The following is a 20,361-nucleotide window of genomic DNA, read 5'->3' as shown; positions in this document are numbered from 1 at the left end:
TTCAGCAGTCACTTTAAATGATTGGGATAGTTGGATACCTTTTTTCTTATTTACTATTAGGTATACTCTCATATCGAACAAAATGGCCACAACTAATGATTAACGTGAAAATGGCAGCATATAAAAGGTGTATATAAGTAAAAAAAATAAGGGCGAAACATTTATTGCTGAAAGTATCATTCCATATACGTAATCATGGCTGCGTTAATGGTCTCTTGTGGTCTCGGTACGATTTGCGGAGGTACATAGTTAGTCCATCTCGGGGGTGTCTCCCTGGTATGATAAGTGGAGGTTTTACGATATAAAGAGGTACACTATAGAGAGGTTTGCCTATAAATTTGCATGTAAATCAGACCGGACCGTAGGGGTGGTATGATGTATGGAGGTTTATGATGTTAAGAGGTTCACTACGTAGAGGTTTTACTGTATATGGATAATTGTTGCTTGCACGTAAATTGCGGACTTTTAATTGAAATCCTCATTTTATACGGAGAATCGTTAAATTTTGAACGAAGCTCTACCATCAATACTAAAATATTTAATGCAGCAGCAATTTCAATGTTGATTTTTTTTCTGAAATCGAGACATAAATTGATATTTATCATAGAATTTTGTTTAGAAATTGTAAACGCTGCTCAAAAGACAAAGAATTCGATTCTTAGTTTATATTTTTTGAGAAAGGAACAAATATTTTTTTCGAAAACTGACTCAATGGTTGAATGACCCTTACCACAAAGAGGGGTAATATAAGACAAGGGGTGCAGGTACCTGCTCCCGGATTTCGAGGGTACAGTCCAATTCCCGCTTTGTTGGGTCCCGAAACTAAGACTTCGCGAACCCGTGACCGTCATAATAGGGGGAGGGTGAGGAAACAGATATTTCCGGCATTCATTCCCCTGCGCAGAAAAAACTCCGACAAAAATTTGCGGCATTCGTCTCCTGGGTCAAGAAACGTCCTGCTGCATATTTTTGTCATCAGTTGCGAAAGGGTTAAGGACTTATCTAAGGTTATACAAAAGGTAATAATTAGATGCATAAGACTACAGTTAGAAAGGAGTTAGAAAGTGTCAGTCTCAACATGCATACCTGTACCTGTATTTTCTCGTTTCTTCACAAATTGAAGATCGTAATTTCAGCAATAGGACACGCACTATGTTCACAAACAGCAAAAAATTTATCTGGAATGCAAATCATATACATGAGAACCAAGAATAATCATGATGGCGTATTATACAATCATATGAGCTGCAATGGTTTCATCATTGATTTTAAATTCTGAAGTACATATATTTAGAGTACAAATTTCAAAGTTAAAAAAGTCACCATTATATGTACTATGAATGAATTTACAATCAAATGTATTTACCAGCACAGTAGCAGTTGTGGGAACATGGATAACAAGGAAGAACCACCAATTCTCATGTGTAGTCCAGCATAGTGTATTTTCCAGCACTGCCCTTAAAGCAACCCACGGCACGACGACCAGAACTGGAAGACCTGTGGGCGGTATGAAAAAAGTGATATTAATCATTAAAAGTTCTTCTCCAATCAAAATCAGATTTCAGATTTAAGTGAGACAGAAGAAAATGTGTTGTTTCCATGGATACCTACACTTGAGGAACAAGTGTAGGGTACCGATATGGAACATTTTGAGTTGCTATTAGACCTTTTCATGTGGAATTTCTGAGCACAAATACTATTTGTTTTGATAAAATTAGCATCAAAATTATGAAAAATGTTTCTAAAAATGTTTTAATTTCATAAAATGCCAACACATTTGGCTTTTATATCCTGAAGTTCCATATGAGAAACTGTAATTCCATATCCAATCTGGCCAACTTCTGATTTGATTTTGTTGTGAACTCATTTAATGTTTATTAATAGAGTACTGAATATTTGAGACTCCCCTCTAAGCAGGGAGAACACCCATATGGTGTTTGTGTACACCTGAAACATTTCTTGAGCCGATTGTGGCTGCAGACTGACTGATGATGCATCTGGATTATTTAGATGCTCATTGCTTCTATGAATTCATGAGCTCTTTAAAATTCACCCATACAATCTGAGAGCAGGTTGACAAGCATTTCTATGATTGTCTCACCCCAGCCAATGATGACATATAGTGTGATTGCGCTCGTGTCAGAAAAGAGTGCCAGGAATATGAGGTTGTGCAGGTAGAGGCCTTCCATCAGTACCCAAGAATAGTTTGCCATGAGGAAGAACTCCCACAAGCTGATCACCAGCTTGCATTCCCAAGAGCGCTGAAAATTAGAGAGAAGGAAACCTCAGAGGGGTCATTTGAATAAATTCTCAGTTCAATTCAAAGCTACCTTCTACAGACTCTGCAAAAATGTTTTGCAATTTTACAGACTTTTACACTAACATTAACTTCACTCAGTGCTGTAGTTGGGAAAAAAAATTTAGGCGGTACTCACCAATAATTGCCCACAGCTGAACATGTACATATTATGCATCTGGCTACGATTGAAATGTCAAACTCCAACTCTTATATTAGTTCCAAGTTGTGCTACAAGATAACTCTGAACTAGTAAATAATAATCTCTGATTTTTCTTTCTGAAATCCATTGGAAAATTTACTGTAGGGTTATTTTTTTTACAGATTTAAATAGGTAATTTAACCGGTACGCTTATAACAAGTTTGGATTTTAGGGGATACCCCATACCGGCCCGTACCGGCTCAACTACAGCACTGATTTCACTGATTCCGTCTTCATATTTTGTACAGTAAATAAAGGCAATGCATGTGCCACACCTCCTCTTAATCCTTAGACTGTGGGAACGTTTTTAAACGTTTTTATTATTTTTTTTCTGGGATGGCCAGGGAGAGCTAAGATGCATTAGCGATCCCTACAGTGTGGGAAAGTGCACTTGGGCTCTATACAGGGAGCAATAAAAATTTTGGGAAACTGAAGAAGGTAGTCGAGCAATGGTCAAACTTTTAAAAACGTTTTTCAGCAGTCAGCATACATAATAATATGTAATAATAATAATTTTTATTGGTCCCAGGACTTTACATAGTAATATATAGCACAAGTCAATATAAAAAATAATACATAAAATCATACACATCTGTAGTAACCACATTCCTCCAGAAAGTCGTTGGGGCCACCCAAAAATTGACGCGGCGACATAGCCCAAAAGCTTTTAATCATAATGACGAGCACCCGCGAAAGTTTTAACGAAGTAATAATGTACTCTCCAGCTTGGTTTGCATCACCTTAGGATCCCTGTGGCTCATTGCTAAAGATTTATCATCAGAATATAAGACAATGTCATTGCTTTTAATAAATGTTGGCAAATCATTGATATATAACATACAAAACATATAAAAACGTTCCTGCAGTCTAAGGGTTAAACACTGATGGACTAATTTATGAAGTTTGGAAAACACATGTTTGTTATTCGTGGAAAAGATAACCTGATTAAATCAGAGTACAAGTGTAATTCATAAAGACTGAATAATGGATAATGACACAATTATTCATAGAATTATTCCTGAGAGGTTTGAGGGGAATTACAGATTACTCGTCACATCTAATATGAAGTAATGTAGGTATATGTAAATTTTAACTGTTTATAGCATGTATGTGTATAAAGCTCTGACATGCGTGAAAGAAAATCATGATATCTTCCCTAAAAGATGTGATTCTCACAACCATAGCACAAGAAATATGTAAGAACCTCTTATCATTAAACCAGTGTCGATTGGTAAAAACCAAATCTTCTCTTCCTAATATAGGCATTAGGTTATTCAACTACCTACCAATTACAGCCAGAATGACCAGTTTGTCTACATTTAAGAGGGTGACTCATTATTGGCTTGTTTCTCATCCTTTATATTCTGTCGATGAATTTTTTACACACAGTACTGATGGCTTTGTATTTTGATGTAACCTATATATTTGACTGTATGTGATTTCTCTTGTATATTTTTGAACTAATTTTTCCTGACGTGGTCTCAGTATTTCTGAATACTATTGACCAATAAAATTATTATTATTATATTATTATTATTATTATTTTTATTATACCTGCTCGCCCACGAGATAGGTGCCCTCTGGACTGTGGACGAAGGCATTTGAGGAGACGTCAACCCCATCAATGAAGAGTTGGTCCTTGAGCAGTGACATGAAGGCACGCATAATGAAGGAGGCAAACAGGTGCATGTGCAGCATGTTGCGTGGACAGCGCAGTTTCCTGCTCAGTCGATCAATGACCAATAGAAAGCATTTTTGCAATTCAGTAGAGCAAGGTGACTACAAAAAAATACAGTAAAAACCTCTTCACATAGTAATGGAGGAGACCAAAATTTGGGCAATTTGATGTATGGAGGTTCACTATAGAGAGGTTTTAGTGATAGGCACCATTTTTTCATATCCTTCGGAAATGAAAGGTACTACTGTCTTTTAAACCATTATACTTATTTGTTTAAACAAACATGCATGCATTAGTGAACATATATTTATTATTTAATAATTGTAGAAAGCGAGTGCTATCGTGTAATTTTTACCATGATTTGAGAGGAAAACAATGTGAGCTCTCTTAATTCAACAGTCACTTAAAATTATTAGGATAGTTGGATACCTTTTTCCTTATTTACTGTTAGGTATGCTCTCATATGGAACAAAATGGCCTTAACTAATGGTTAATGTGAAAATTACAGCATATTAAAGGTGCATAAGAAAAAAAAATAAGCGTGAAACATTTATCACCGAAAATGTCATTACATGTACGTAATCACGACTGCATTAATGATCTCTAGTTGTCTCGGTACGATTTGTGGAGGTAGTTTGGCCATCTCGGGGGTGTCTCCTTGGTATGATAAGTGGAGGTTTTACAAGATAAAGAGGTTCACTACATAGAGCTTTGCCTATAAATTTACATGTAAATCAGACGGGACAGTAGAGGTGGTATGAAGTATGGAGGTTTACGATGTAAAGAGGTTCACTACATAGAGGTTTTACTGTAGATACTCTTGCAGCACCATAGTTAATTAACATCAAGGCCCTGAGCCACTCTTAGGAAGGCAATGATTTCTAAGATGGACAAAATTATGCATCATTTGTTTGAAATCAATAATTGCGCACTAAAGCACATAAGCCGGTACTTGAAAATTCTAAATCACCTTTGATAACTTTGTATCCATTCAAAGTTAATTAATTAATTTGTGAAATCAATTTTTTTGAAAATTGAAAGACAAGCAGTAAAAAAACAGATACATATCTATAAATGTTGTATTCATGTACACCACTAAATAGATGTCAGCTTCTTATTTAAAAAAACATGAGACAGATTATACATCACTATCAGATATGCAGATGCTTCAATCATTAGCATCATGGTCCCTTAATGTCCCAATTTTTTAAGGGCCATCATAAAAGAATGCATCGTTGATGCTTTTTAGAATACACATTGCCGGCAATTCAGGATTTACAGAATGAAGAGAATGGGGCAAAGAAGTAAGATTCCTTGAAAGCACATTAAGGCTTATTTAATTGCTACTGGCTCTACATCAAGAAATGTGCAGCAGAGTCATTCATGATAACTTCCAATACTCAGTACAGTCATAGATAGCTATACATATGTGTAGGGACATGCAAAAGTCGCAAATGCGATAACGCGAATTTTAACGCGAATTCCGGGATTTTCCCGCGAAATACGCGATTTCCGGCGTTTTCCCGCGAATACGCGAATTTCGTATTAATAGCGATTTTCTCCAATTCATGGGCGATTTTCACTAACTCAGACGCGATTTTCACAATTTTTTTCTTCTGCTCATGCTCCTCCCACGAAATTGTTTTTCGAGGCGTACATTTAAGCCGTAATATTTTCCCTGCATTGGCCGCTTTTCGACGCGACGAATTTCCATGGGCCGCCGTTCACGGCTCAGCGCCGTGAGATGTCTCGTTTGAAAGTGGCCTGAATTTCACGGAACCGTGCCGTGAACGGCGGCCGGCGAAAAGTCGTCGCGTTTGAAAGCAGCCTCAAGATAGCACGATGTGTATTTCACGCCATAACGGCGCACCGCCGGGCCGGATTGAACCTTGCCTTGCTGACCGTCAACAACGCCGTGCCGTCAACTGCGCGATTCGACTCGCTTGAAGACATGCATTGAGACCAATGGTTATTTGAAAGCACAGTGCCGTGCCGTTGACGACGGCCGGAGCAAAGCAAAAGCCTGAAAGCGGCAAAAAGTGGCTGTGCGCCGTCTATTCCGTGAAATACTCACGGAGCTACATTGTAGCAGCTTTAAGCCAAAACGACTTATCGCCGGCCGCCGTTCCCGGCACAGCGCCGTAAAATTCAGGCCACTTTCCGACAAGACGACTCTCTGGATTTCACGGCGCTGTGGCGGGAACGGCGGCCGGCGGCCGCGGAAATTAGTCGCGTCGGTGAGCGGCCAATGCCGTGAAAAAATTACGGCTTAAATATACGCCTCGAAAAACAATTTCATGTAGAGCAGAAGGAAAAAAATTATGAAATTTGCGTCTGAGTTGGTGAAAATCGCCCATGAATTGGAGAAAATTCATGATTTCCACAAAGAAACACACTCGAGGAAATAAGGCGACTTGTTTGTCCGGAGGATGTCTAAACCGCATTCACGATGTCCACAAAGTAGCCAAAATGCCATGGGAATCAGATGGTTGACTTAATAAAATTACTGGAGGGTTCAAACTATCCAAATACTCACATTCTATAAAGAGATAACCCTTTCGCTGCTAATGACGAAAATATGTGGCAGGACGTTTCTTGACCCGGGAGACGAAAGGCAAAAATTTTTGTCTGAGATTTTCCTACGCAGGCCTAATGCCGAAAATACATTTCCTTGCTCTCCTCCTTTTATGACATTCGTGGGTTCGCAAAGTCTTAGTTTCGGGACCCAACACAGGCCAACACCATGGACTGGCAAAATCTGTAACTGCCGAAATCCGGAAGCATGAACCTAGACCCTCGTCTCTTATTACCCCTCTTTTTGGCAAGGGACCGCAATAATACAATTGTTCATTCAGTTAGTTTGCAAAATAAATATATGGTTCTTTCTTAAAAAAAATATAAACGAAGAATTGAATTCTTTGTCTTTTGGCAGAGTTTACAATTTTTAAATGAAATTCTACCATAAATATTAACTTATATCTCGATTTCACTATAAAATCAACATGGAAATTGTTAAGGCATTAAATTCGTTAATGCTGACGGTAGAGCTTCATTCAAAATTTTAAAATTCTCAGAATAAATCGAGGAATTCAATTGGAAGTCTGCAATTTACGTGCAAGCAACAATCATCCATATAGCTAATTCACAAAAACAAAGCATGAGTTGACAGCGAACCAATGATGCTGGTAGGGTGGTAAACCACGAAAGGAGGGAGACCAACTACCCTCAGAGTCCAAGATAATGCAAAATGCCCACTAGGAAGGATCAGAAAAGGTTGGTGTTGAGAGTGTTTGACTATCTGCAAGACCTTTCTTAACAGATGTCCAACATAAATGCTCCATACAGAGGGGACCAAGGAGTCTCATAGAGCGCAGTCCCGCATTCATGTTAAGGAGAGAACTCCACCATTTTGAAAGAGTTAAAGAAGTTAAAAATGAGCCTCAAGAAAATTCATAAGAGTACTTTTTTAGATAAAACCACTTATTAAATCTGCAAAACATGAAAACCTGTAAAGCAGCTGCTGTAAAGTCAATACCTATGCAGATGGCTGAAAAAGCGTCAACCAAACTTAGTTCTCTTATGGTAGAAGACCTAAGCAGAAAAATAGGTACATATTTGAAAAGATCTCAGTTTTTGATCCCCAAGAAGTTCCGTCTACAGACATGAACCCTGACTTAAAAACAAAAAATTCATGGCCTGGAATCAATGGAGACAGAGAAGTTGATGTTGGGGTTGGGAGGATTACAGAAATTACTACAAAAGCAAAATTCCCGGGGTTCAGTGGATGTAATTAAAGCAATCCAGGAGCTCGAATGTCTGAGACATCCTTTGCATCTAAGTGCCTTTAAGCAATTTGGATCACTTCTGCAAACATGGACTGAGAAAGATTTCTTTCCTGCTATAACGCTGTGTTAACAGATAAGAGAACAAATGTAAAAGATGACAACTTGATCACAATAGCAATATTTCATTTGAAATTACAGACATTTAAAAGTAATTTCTCTCTAAGTAAGCTAGATATATGTATACGCAAAGGATAAATATGTAAAATAGGTTAATTCAGTCAATACTCCATGTATATTATTGCTTTAATTATTCCCAATCAATAATATCCTAAATTTAAGGCAATGGGTGGGCCACTGCCCTCAATCAACATAAATTACTTTGCCGTTAAAATAACACCGATTTCAGGGCAAAATAACATCGCTTTTGTAGAAAAATAACACCACTTTTGGCTATAAAATAACCCCACCTTTTGCATGTCCCTACATATGTGTAATTAAAGCAATATGCATTCAATAATTTTAGGGCAGAGTTCATTTTATGAAAGCCAGTCGTTGATGGTGGAAGGGTAGAATCTACAGGCTAGTTTTTAATCCTTCATCTGTGTTGACTATATTGCAAGTCTTTCATTCGGTGTGGGAAAATTTTTTTGGGAGGCCCAATCCTATTTGAGCGGCCAAACAGGTAAAAGACTATGGCTTCCATGGAAAATTTTCCCAAACCAAACCAAAAGGGCTAACATCCAAATGGGGTGGCTGATTCATTGTAAGGGCTGACAGGGTTGCACTATGACTGCTTGGGTTATAATCTGGAATTCTGAAGTGGCCCTGTTGAGTATATTTGGCTATGTTCACAGATGCACACACAGGCACTAAGAAAACGATCACACACTTTCACTCCCATACTCATGAGTTGATTGTTAGTTAACTGTTAATAGTTTGATAAAAAGTTACATTTTCAATATAAAGTAACCCTCCATGGAACGGCTTTGTTGGAACTGGAAAAACCATGACTTTGCATCAGGGGGTTTCGTTGTATGGAGGCGATATATGGACTGCGTCCTATCAGGGGCACAAAGTGTTCTGTGTGCTTTACAATGCAATTCAAGTGAATTTCTCAATCTTGAGTTATTCACCTTAAAAATCTTCCCTGTAGCATGCTAAAGAATGCTTATTATTCATCGTCAAATACTGTGGCTATCACCGCTTCATTTTCAATCTACTTATTAATTCTAATTGAAATTGATATGTACATATGTATTGTTTTTCTTGTTCATTCTGCTTTATGTCTCATCGCATACTTTGGTTATGGTCTAAAATTAAAGGAACGCCAAAATTAATGCATGCCAGTGGGTTACGTATTTTTAAAGTACATACACCATACTTTTCCTGACTGTCCAGTTCATATTATTCTTGAAGTGCAATAATATAAATCGATATCGATAGGTAGTTTTAGGCAGCAATTATAATTCAAAGAGCTCACATTGCCCTTTGGACTTATGAAATAAAATGTAACGTTAGAATCCCATTGAAATACCAGTAAATATGTATAACTATGTTCTTGATAGTGCAAATGAAGTTATCAATTGCAATAAAAAGTGATTTATCATTGTATGGGGCAGGAAAAATTTATGTCTTTTGAAATAATGCATGAATTTAAATGCATGCAGTTGCACAAAAATAGAATAATGGAAATTTATATTAAAGAAAACTCACTTAATTGAGGCCATTATTGTGAATGCAACGACTAGTGTGATGAGGGAGACACTGTACCCCACTTTTGACATGGTCTTCACCACTGGAATCCATTGCTGCAATTAAAAAAATCATTTAATCAGAATACATATCGTGAATGAAATGAGCAGGTTACACCAATATACGTATAAAAATATTCCTTTCTTTTCCTATTGTGGAAAATAAAATCAACATTTCATTTCTCTATCAAAAATTTCTGATCTTAAATTTTCAAATCTGGATAAAGTATTTGAGGTCTGAAATTGGACAGTTGGGAACTGGTATGAATTTTGAAATATGAAGCTGAAAAGGTGTTCCCCTTCAGAAAGAAGTAAGCAGTGCAGTGACAAAGAGTAAATCTACTGATTTTTTGTCCCGATTCCATGCAAGTACATAACCTATCTAAAGTTCCCTACCAGTTCCCATTTAAAATTAGATAAAAACTTGTTCAGGTTAGCACTGTTACAGGTATGTATGTAGCTGAAGTTCCTTCTCTGGAATGGATACGTGGCTGATGTTCAGGGATGCCGACTTACAAAAAATATTGGGGGGCCCAAACCAGGGATCTTGCCCCAGGAATATTTATAAGTAGTGAGTTTTAAGTTTTTTAAGCATTTAAGAAGAGTCATATGATCAACATTAGAACCCTGATAACTCGAGTTTTGATATCTGGACACACCGGGGAAAATCGAGAAGCCTGACACATTTTTTCCTCACAGTCATAACGAATTTTTAGGGGGCTCGGGCCCCCTCAGGCCCCATGGAGTCTGACGTTCCTGATCTGGAAGTTGCGGATGCAAGAAAAAAAATCAATAACACACCATTTCTTTGGAAACCTGTTCCCTGTTATTCAAAAAGGTTTCCTACATAAGTTTCTTTTGCTGCATGTTTGTTCCCTACATATGTTAATTCCCAATCAGTTCCTTCCTTTCCCATTTAGTTCCCTACTAGTTCCATGTTCCTGTTCCGTATATTCCAGAATGGTTCCATACCCAGTTTCATCTGACCCATATTGTTTCCCTGCTGGTTCCATATAGCTTACATAGGTACCTGTTCTTAACTGTCCAAGTTCAGAAATGTAACATAGTGTTTCAGATTAATCAGAGTTTCAATTTTAGAAAAATTAAATTTGTGCTAACATTAAAGGATGAGTTTGCCTCCAGTGGACTAAATGGCACCAAGATGGTCGTGATGAAGTTGGGGTAGCACTGTGAGAAGTTGGTCCACGTGGCATCGGGATTGTCAGGGTTCTGCTGCCATTGGCCATTCTCCATGCACTGCCTTGTAGCATTGGCCTGCACATACATCAAAGTGCAAAAGAAAGAAAAAGAAGAAAAATCAATCCACTGATGCATTCATGATTCAGCGCAATCAAATACATATATGTACATATATAAAAAAACAGTCTCTGAGCTATTATATGACATGACTTTTCTGCGTTTCATGATAATAATAATGGTAATTGCTCAGTTGGTACCATGGACATAAAGCATTGTCAAGGATTAACAAGAGATACCTACTTTTGCACAATATTAAATAAATAGAAAAAATTCTAATGCAAAAAGTATCGCTCTTTATTTTATCCAAATGGTAATAAAATTTGATTAGCAGCAGCTTTCTAAGCTGAAATATAAACATTTTTGTATTAGATTAATATTTTACTCGCATTAGCAATTTGCTAAAAATAAGGGCTGTGTGATGAAGAACCTATGGATATGGAAAGAAGATATGGTAAAAAATTTCCTCATTAAATTCACTTCAGAGAAATTGAATATACTTGGCAGAATAGTAGAAAGTGGTTGAATGGTGGGTATACTGTGTTCCAGGATGTGGTGAGGACTAATTTCCTGTTTTGCATCCTTTGCCAGACAACCATGCTACTATTAATATAACCTTATATACATTCAATATAACCATTGTCCGAAAATAGCCCTGCCATAACAATGTAGGTCTCTTAATCCTTAAATATTAATCAAGTAAGAGGCGGCCAACACATGCATTTCTACATTCCTTTCCCAACCAAACGACGCGCTCATCATCTTTCCTTCTTTCCTTTCGTTTTCACCCTTCCCCACCACCCAGCCAACCTCTTTGGCTACCAGAAGTACTAGTGACCAAGTCATGACCAAGCAAGGTAAGGCGTACCGTGAATGTGACCATGCGGTGCATGTGAGCTAGTAATAGCAGGATAACGCGCTGACGAGAGGGAGATGACTCGATAGTTGTCAGTCAATATGAGTATGTAAATGAAGTGACACAATAAAGAGTAAGTGTGCATGACATGTGAGTTCATCCTTTTTCTGTGTGACTTTTCCTGTCCTTTCCGGCAGATGACGACAATAACGGGAGGGCATAGTGACTTACATAATCACTTAATAAATTAAAAAAATTTATAATTCTTGTTATGTTTTTAAATATGACTGACTGCGGTTTAGATGCTTACAATCATTTTCAAGGTCTAATTCCTGTCATCAAGCAAGCTCTTTACACACATCCCAACCATCGGGGTAGAGGAACGAAGAAATTGGGGGGGAAGAGGGGAGGAAAGCAAAGAATACAAAAAAAAATAAGCAGGGCTGAGAGTGATATTCCCTTTATATTTTGATGAATTCTTCTTGGGTATAACAATGGGTAAGATGTTGGCCAACGCTTCGCTAGAATACTTTCATAGCAAAACATCTGACAATATGGACTCTCTGACACATTGTAATACCAAAGAAGAATTCATCTCAGCCATCTGCTGGGGAAGCCTGAAATCTTTCATCTCTAACCTTTTCCCTACTAAAGACGTAAATATATGTGTGGGCATTTCTTGACCCGAGAGACAAAAGCTGTATATTTTCATCGGGGATTTTCTTACACAAGTTAACGAATGCTGAATATATACGTTTCCTAGCTTTCCCCCTTTTGTGATGGTCGAGGGTGTACGACGTCTTTGTTTCGGGACCCAATACTGCTGGGTTTATGCTTTACCAAGAACCCTAAAGGGCTTAAGAGGGCTTTATCCTCGGAATCCGGGAGCAGGTACCCTGACCCCTAGTCTTTTATTACCCCTCTTAGCGGTAAGGGGGGTCATGCAATTGTTTATCCAGTCAGTTTTCAAAATAAATATTTGTTCTTTTCTCAAGAAATATAAACTAAGAATTGAAATCTTTGTCTTTTGAGCAGTATTTACAATTTTTAAACGAAATTCTATGATAAATATTAACTTATATCTTCGAGTTCTGTATAAGCATCAACATGGAAATTGTTGCTGCATTTAATGTGTTAATATTGACCTTAGAACTTTGTTTAAAATTTGAAAATGCTCAGTAAAAAATGAGGAATTTACTTCAAAGTCTGCAATTTATGTGCAAGCAACAATTATCCATGTGACAAATACATATAAGCAATGTATAAGTTGACCACGAACCAATGCAGCAGGTAGGGTCGTAAACCCCGAAAGAAGGGAGCACAACTACTCTCGGAGTCCGAGATAATGCGGAGTCCCCACTGGAAGGTGTTGAAAAACGTTGGAGCTTAGAGCGTGTGATTATCAGTGAGACCCTTCTTAACGAATGTCCTCCAAAAATGCTCCGTACCACGAGAAAAAAGTGTCTCTTGGGGCTCAGCACAGCAGTCATACTAAGACGAAAACTCTGCCATCTCGAAAGGGTTAATACTTGTTTAACCTGCAGGTGACAGAACCTGTGATCCTTCCTATTAATAGAGATACCTCTTTCTATGCAAAGTATTACCTACTACCCTTTTTCATCCTCTGAATAGAAATACCACATGTGGATGTCATCCTGATGGAAGGATGAACACCAATCTTTTTATATCGTTGGCTCCTATATACAAAGGAGTCAACAGTGGACCCTCAGTTTAATGGTGCTCCAGATGCAAAGAAAATAGGTCATACATGTTTGACAGTCGTATAGGGGAGGAGCCTTGCTAAAGGAAGCCTATTTACCATAATTTGCCTTCTTTGGTAGCCTTACTCATCCCCTTCTGGAGGTCAAATCGGGTCACTCAAGGTACTGAAAAGCTTAAACAGGCACTCCCTGACTTACAAACAGTATACTTTTGAAAGACTTGGTCTTAGGTTGGACTGGTTGTAGGCCACGCCACGCTCCAATGACCCCTAGAGCTGCAATGGCGGAAGTAATTCTCAAATTCTCATGGAAAATGCCTCCATGCTGGACGAAAGGTTGTTATGCAAAAAACACTGCTGGAGTGGACATGGGGAACTCTTCACTGAAAACATGGAGCTTAATCATAAGATTCTCGTATTGCACAGCATTGTACCCTGCTGTTAGGAGCAGGCATCGTAGGTGGTAATAACATCCTCAGACCTCTAGCCCTAAAATGTTGCTACGCTAACTGATGTGGATTCACTCAGTGAAGTACACAAACTTTTTGTGCACAATCCTTTAATAGATATAAAGATAAAGAATAAAGATATGAATAAAAATGATGAATAATTTTATAATTGCTGAAATATACTTGTGACTTTCATAGCATTTTGAAGGAGAAATTTGGGGGATTCTGCATTTTCAAATAATTTTGGCCGTAACTCTGGATGGTCATAATCTGGAAGGTTTAGTAGGAAACTCACATGCACATATCATTTCCATCACATTTTACATCCATTTACATTTTTATCATAAAGGAATAGCAAGTAACATAGTATGTGCTTGAGAAAAAGAAAACACTTAGTTGTATAGAAAAAATAAACAAAAGAATATACATATACTTTTGCGTTACGCATACACTCAGTTTGCTGTCTCATCAATACCATCACAAAGTGACCACGGATTTGGAATAAAAGAAATGATTTGCACAAATATAAAGAGAAGAAAGACAAAATGGATTCGAATAACAAGAGAATGGTCAAAGTTTGGAAGTTTTTTTTATTAATTATTGGTACAAATGGAATTTCAGCACACATATGAAAGAACATTGAACATTTTATTGATTCACCAAGAAATTTAATGCCCAAAAACAAAATTACTGATTTCGTCAAACAGTCGAATTCATCATCAAAAGTAGGAACATTACATGAGGAAAATGTTTTGCCACTACATACATATTAATGACAGGGGGGATTATGCAAAAAATTGATCTCATAAAAAAATAATACAATGGCAATGAGCTATTTATTTTGAATTACATGAGTATTTTGTGTAGAATATTTTTACGAGTGTCAACCAACCTCCAGAAAAGACTTGGGTTGGATATTTTTCTCCCAAAAGCAGTAGATTGTAAAAATGTAAAAATAATTACTTAGTGTCATGGTAATTAGGGAGACCTATGTAAAAAGATAAGACAAAGTATAAAGTATTTAAATCCAAGGAAAGAGAAAAAAATTGGTTTTGAGTGCCCAATGACTACCTATGTGCCTTCAATGTTACATTTTGTTATTGTGTACCCTTTCCTTGGTTAAAAACAAGGGGTCAAACACACATTTTTTCTTCATTTTCTGGTTCACATGTACACAAAAAATACCCGTAGATGAAGGCTTACCCGTAGATATAGGTATTACCAGTACTGTAGTTGGGCTGGAATGAGCTGGTACGGCATATCCCCTGAAATCCAAACACATTGTAAGAGTACCGGTAAAACTACCTTTTTAAATCTGTGGAAAATAGCCCTACTGTAAATTGTCCAAAGGATTTCAGAGAGAAAAATCAGAAATGATTATTTACTTGTTCAGAGTTATCTCGTGGCACAATTTGGAACTAATATAAGAGTTGGAGTTTGACATTTCAATTGCGGCCGAATGTATAATACATGTTCATCTGTTGACAATTTTTGGTGAGTACCGCCTAATATTTTTTCCCAACTACATCATTGGCCATTACAGCTTGCGCAGCACCTTTTTTTGCACTTAAAATATTGCTTACCCGGTTCTGCCCCGCCACTGCGTTCCACCCCTATTTGTCTGCAATCAGGAATGCCCTTCCTCACAGTCTTTCTTCCGAAACCTGTCACATTTTCACATCCACTCTCAATTATTTTGCCATGGCTAACATTGCAAATATATTCACAGGCACAAGCACTAAATATTGCTAATTCAGTAGTCAGGGTATGCCTTTCCGAGGTGCGTCACAACCTGTAGCTTCCCTGTCACCACCAATGCATCCACCACTTCTCCCTCCTCCTCTCCTCCAGTGACTGCTGTAGCTGTAGCAACGTCAGCTGTTGACTCTTCACCATCGCAGTCCCCTCCATTGTACAGGAACTTGACGAGAGGGTTGGCAGCCGCCTCCCCATCGGATGGCCTGTCTGTTATCACTCCCGCAAACACAAAGGACATGTCGCAGGGTTTGGCGGAAGATACCTTGGACACGGACAGCAACACCCTGTGCACACATGAGGAGAATGTGAGATCATTTGCCGGAGCTCTAACTAAAATGCATAGACTTTACAAAATTGCAAGACAGAGATATGTATATATAAAACTGACAAAGCTAAAATAGATGCACAAGTTGATCTTTTACAATGACGCTAAACCAGTGGTGTAGCGAGGGAGGATTTTGGGGGATAAAACACCCCCCAGAGCTTAGAGAATTTTTTCATAAAAATATTTTAATGCGACAAATTTTGTAATTAACCCTTTTAGTGTGGTGGGCCAATGTATCGGCTTTTGCCGCTCGGGAGAAAAGTGCGGTGGGCTGATATATCGGCTCTCATGTAGTCCGTTATTTAATTAAATAAAAAATAAATGAAATAAAAAAAACATTGTATGAATAAAATGAATAGATACCTTATAATAAAATATACATAATATATTTAATAAAAATAAAATGCACAACGTTTCGGAAAAATGAGATGCACGTAGCACGTAATATAAATAGTTCAAGTCAATATCAATAAACATAGAAACAAAAAAATAAACACTCACACGGGAAAATAAACTTGGTAGCTTTCGAAGTAGTGACTTCTTCATCAACCTAAGTAAGAATGGGGAGGAAAGGAGTGTATTGGACAAGGGAAAAGAGGGGAGAGGTGTATGTCTAACCCCCTCTCCCCATACACCTTTCCCCCTCTTTTCCCTCGCCCAACACACTCCTCTCCTCCCCATTCTTACTTAGGTTGATAAAGAAGTCACTACTTCGAAAACTCCCAAGTTTATTTTCCCCTGTGAGTGTTGGTTTTTTTTGTGTTTCTATGTTTATTGATATTGACTTGAGCTATTTATAATAAAAATAAAATATATATACATACTTAGTATACTTTATTATAAAATAGGTTTGCATTGTTTTTTTCCCTAGTTGCTATATTTGATTAAAATACACTCCCCATTTCTCACCAGTACCCCAGGAATATGGATAGCACTAAGAGGGTTAATATGAGGGGGACGGATGTCTCACAAACAAAACGTCGAACTAATCACACAGCCGTAGAACTCCACCATTTTGAACCATTTATCTTAAAAATTTTCTGGGGGAGGGCCCACGCACCTCCCGCTTACCCTGGTGGTTATTCCATACCCCCCAGACCCTTCAGTATTCGTTGTGCCCAAAACCCTGCCTAGACTTAATTTCTGGCTGCACCCCTGCCCTGAACCGACTCTTATCCTCTTAAATGTCCAACAAACCCCATCTATTCACTCATGTTACCCAGCCTACCCTACCTAGCAATATAAGTACATAAACGTCAGGCTTGCTGCTTGTCATTCAGACAGCTCTTGGGGTTGACAAGTGAGGTATACCTATTGAAACTGGCATAGGCGCCGACTCCATGGGGCCTGAGGGGGCTCGAGCCCCCTCAATAATTCATTTGGGGGGGCGGAGCCCCCCCAATAATTCAAGAAATTAATTAAGTTATATTATGCAGTGGCACCGACTCTATGGGGCCTGAGGGGGCCTGAGCCCCCTCAAAAATTCGTTATGGGTGTGAGGAAAAAATGTGTCAGGCTTATCGATTTTCCCCGGAGTGTTCAGATATCGAGATTCGACTTATCAGGGTTCTAATGTTGATCATATGACTCTTCTAAAATGCTTAAAAAACTTGAAACTCACTACTTATAAAATTTCCCAGGGCAAGATCCCCGGTTAGGGCCCCCCCAATATTTTTTGTAAGTCGGTGGAAGCCTGGAAGCCGGTTGAGAAAAAAAGTACAAAATAATGTAGAAAATTACTAATGTTTTCTATTTATCTGCCACTCTGTGCCATGTGCACCTTGAATATTTATAGATACATAATTCGATACACCCTATATGTAAAGCGGCCATACATCCCAGTTTGGCCAGGACAGTCCTGGCTTAGGTTGCTTTTGAGGGTATCCCATCTTTTTCTTGAAAATTCTCTACTATTATCCTGTTTCGTGCAAAAATTGTGGGAATTACGTTTTTGTAATAGCAGTTTATTACAGAAAGCGTAACACAACATGGCATGAGAGTTTTGAATAAAAAAAGTACCTCAGCAACTTCAATGTAATAATCAAAGACCTAAAGGAAAATGTCAGCTTGGAGCCGAATGTCACGGTAGCGATGGTAGCAGTGCACTGCCCCTTGCCCTTTGTCGGATTCCATCCCCAATGACATTCTACTCACTTCCCCTCCATGCATCCCAATGTATAACAATAATAATAAAAATAATAGTAAAAATAATCTCAGTTTTGATTTTACAAACCCATTTCCATGGAGTAAGGCTATAGATTTTCGGGCTTCACTGGGGACCCCCAATTCCCTTGCTCCCCTGGTACTAAAATCAGTGGTGCAGTGAGGGGAGGTATGGGGGGTAAAACCCCCCCAAGAGCTCAGAAATTTTTTAAGTTTAATCCATTTTACTTAATTGGATTAATATTACTTATAGATTACTGTAAGGATTAATAAAATATCCCTCAGAAAGCCGTATAACTCACCATATTGAAACATTTATCTTAAAAATTTTCTGGGAGAAGGGCCCCTGCTCCTCCCGCTTACCCTGGCGAGCATACCACACCCCCTAGGTTTAGTTGTGCCTAAAACCCCCCCTAGCCTTAATTCCTAGCTGGGCCCCTGACTAAGATGTCCCAGTATAAGCCAAAACAGTCATGGCCACCCTAGCAGTGGCGTAACTATCAATATGCTTTGGGGGGATGGGATGGCCTAGGGTGGCGACCCCCCCCCTCCACCAGGCAACTTTTTCGGAAAAATTTTTGAAAAAATGACATGCCTGGATATACATTTTTCATCATTTTGGCATTTACAAATTTAACTTTAAGCAGATGCAGTTAGTAAAGTTCAAAACTATAGAATAGTTTTAAATACCTAACTTTTTTAATTCTCAGAGGCTTTGGGGGGGGGGGGGGGATATATCCCCTCATCCATAGTTACGCCACTGCGCCCTAGTAACATGTGATGAAATCCAGACAAAATACGAATGATTATTTCGCATCGTCCATCTACACTTAACAATAAGGCACTCACTCACCGGTGCACATCGGAGACGTTGAGCGCCGGCCTGGCGCCTGGCTTGAGTGCCGGGCTGCAGTAGACGCGTTGGCCCCGAAGCGGGGCGTGGGCCGCCGCCCCGGGCAGGCCCCTCGCCACCACGCCGCAGTGGTGCCCCGGGTGGCCATCCGGGTGCGCGTAGTACAGCGCGGCCTGCACCACGACGCCCCGGGTTCGAGCCCACGTCTCGCTTCTCGCCACCAGACTCAAGTCGCACTCAATGTCCTGCGGGAAGGGCACGTCGGCGCAGACGGCGTAGAGGCCCAGGGGGTCGGAGATGACATCCCGGGCGACGGAGTGGGTGAGGGGGGACGAGGGGGCGACCTCCCCTTGCCTCCGGTAACCCCCGAGGTCCACGCGAAGCAGGAAAGGGGCCGAGGGACACACGATGGACAAAGTGGCGAACACCAGTAGCAGGAGGTGTGGAGAACAACTGGAGAGAGCGCCGTCCATGTCGAGACTAATGTTAGTTCCGGGTTATAAAGATCGGAGGGAGAGGTATCATCAAAGGCCAATGTCATTGGGTGCTTAGGCCATGCGCGACCTCATTGATGCGGAAGAGAGACTTTGACTGCAACCCGCACAGATGGCGTTGTGCCTCGGCAGCTCAGTATTCGCGTCAATGAATTACGTGAGATGATTTTGACGATTTTTAAGGCCGTTTTACACGGGGCACGGAATTGCGCAGGTTAGAACTGCATTAACTTCTAAAATGGCGCGGAATTGCGCGAATGCATGAACGAAATTATAACAGGGGCTATTTTGACGTCTCGCATTCTCGCATGTGTTCTAGCAATTCACCGCTTTACACAACGCAATTTTGATTGCGCCTTCGCACGTACGTCAGATTGCGCAATTCCGTGTACCGTGTAAAACGGCCTTTAGATCCGCCCTACCCCTCTGAGGCCGCTATACACGGCGAATGATTTCTTTCGCATGACCATTCAGCATGATCATGCGCATGACCATTCACCGTGTATGGCGGAATAATTCGCGAATGAACCTTCATGCGCATGATCATTCTGTGAAAATTAGAACATGTTCTATTTTGTTCGCGTGATCTGGTGAATGATCACGTGATCATTCAGCATAATCATTCGCATGGTCATTCATCGTGTATAGCGGCCTTTGGTGAGATATCGTGAGATATACTCCCTCTAATGTCACGTGAGATTATTAAAAGTCTTATTTTCAGTGTAAATACAATCTATGCTTCATTGCCTTGGATTTATTCAAAAAACAATCTGT

The 20,361-nt window shown here is 39.2% G+C and overlaps 2 protein-coding genes across 2 annotated transcripts in view; both read right to left on the bottom strand.

Moving 5' to 3' along the window:
- LOC124163405 (parathyroid hormone/parathyroid hormone-related peptide receptor-like) overlaps positions 1-20,361 on the bottom strand; it is a 49,796-nt gene that overhangs the window by 9,903 nt on the left and 19,532 nt on the right. The window contains exons 2-7 of the mRNA XM_046540290.1: positions 10,832-10,987; positions 9,675-9,769; positions 4,053-4,218; positions 2,102-2,261; positions 1,367-1,497; positions 1,087-1,178 (exon numbers count right to left, since the gene is read on the bottom strand). Of these exons, the coding sequence (XP_046396246.1) occupies positions 1,087-1,178; positions 1,367-1,497; positions 2,102-2,261; positions 4,053-4,218; positions 9,675-9,769; positions 10,832-10,987 (800 nt within the window). The remainder of the gene's footprint in view (positions 1-1,086; positions 1,179-1,366; positions 1,498-2,101; positions 2,262-4,052; positions 4,219-9,674; positions 9,770-10,831; positions 10,988-20,361) is intronic.
- On the bottom strand, positions 15,495-19,657 carry LOC124163407. Its single transcript, XM_046540292.1, has 2 exons — positions 19,094-19,657; positions 15,495-16,036 (listed from the first exon to the last, which is right to left on the bottom strand). Exons 1-2 carry the CDS (start codon positions 19,564-19,566, stop codon positions 15,748-15,750), a joined length of 762 nt encoding a protein of 253 aa, XP_046396248.1. The 5' UTR covers positions 19,567-19,657; the 3' UTR covers positions 15,495-15,747.

The sequence above is a fragment of the Ischnura elegans genome, chromosome 8 (assembly GCF_921293095.1).
Source record: "Ischnura elegans chromosome 8, ioIscEleg1.1, whole genome shotgun sequence".
Lineage (NCBI taxonomy): Eukaryota > Metazoa > Arthropoda > Insecta > Odonata > Coenagrionidae > Ischnura > Ischnura elegans.
The sequence above is the reverse complement of the archived record's forward strand: the minus strand, read 5'-3'. Positions and strand labels throughout refer to the sequence as shown.

Coding starts and splice junctions, on each gene's coding strand:
- LOC124163407 (XM_046540292.1), bottom strand. CDS start 19,566: ATGGACGGCGCTCTCTCCAGTTGTTCTCCACACCTCCTGCTACTGGTG. Junction 16,037..19,093: donor AACGTCTCCGATGTGCACCG/GTGAGTGAGTGC, acceptor ATGTGTGCACAG/GGTGTTGCTGTCCGTGTCCA.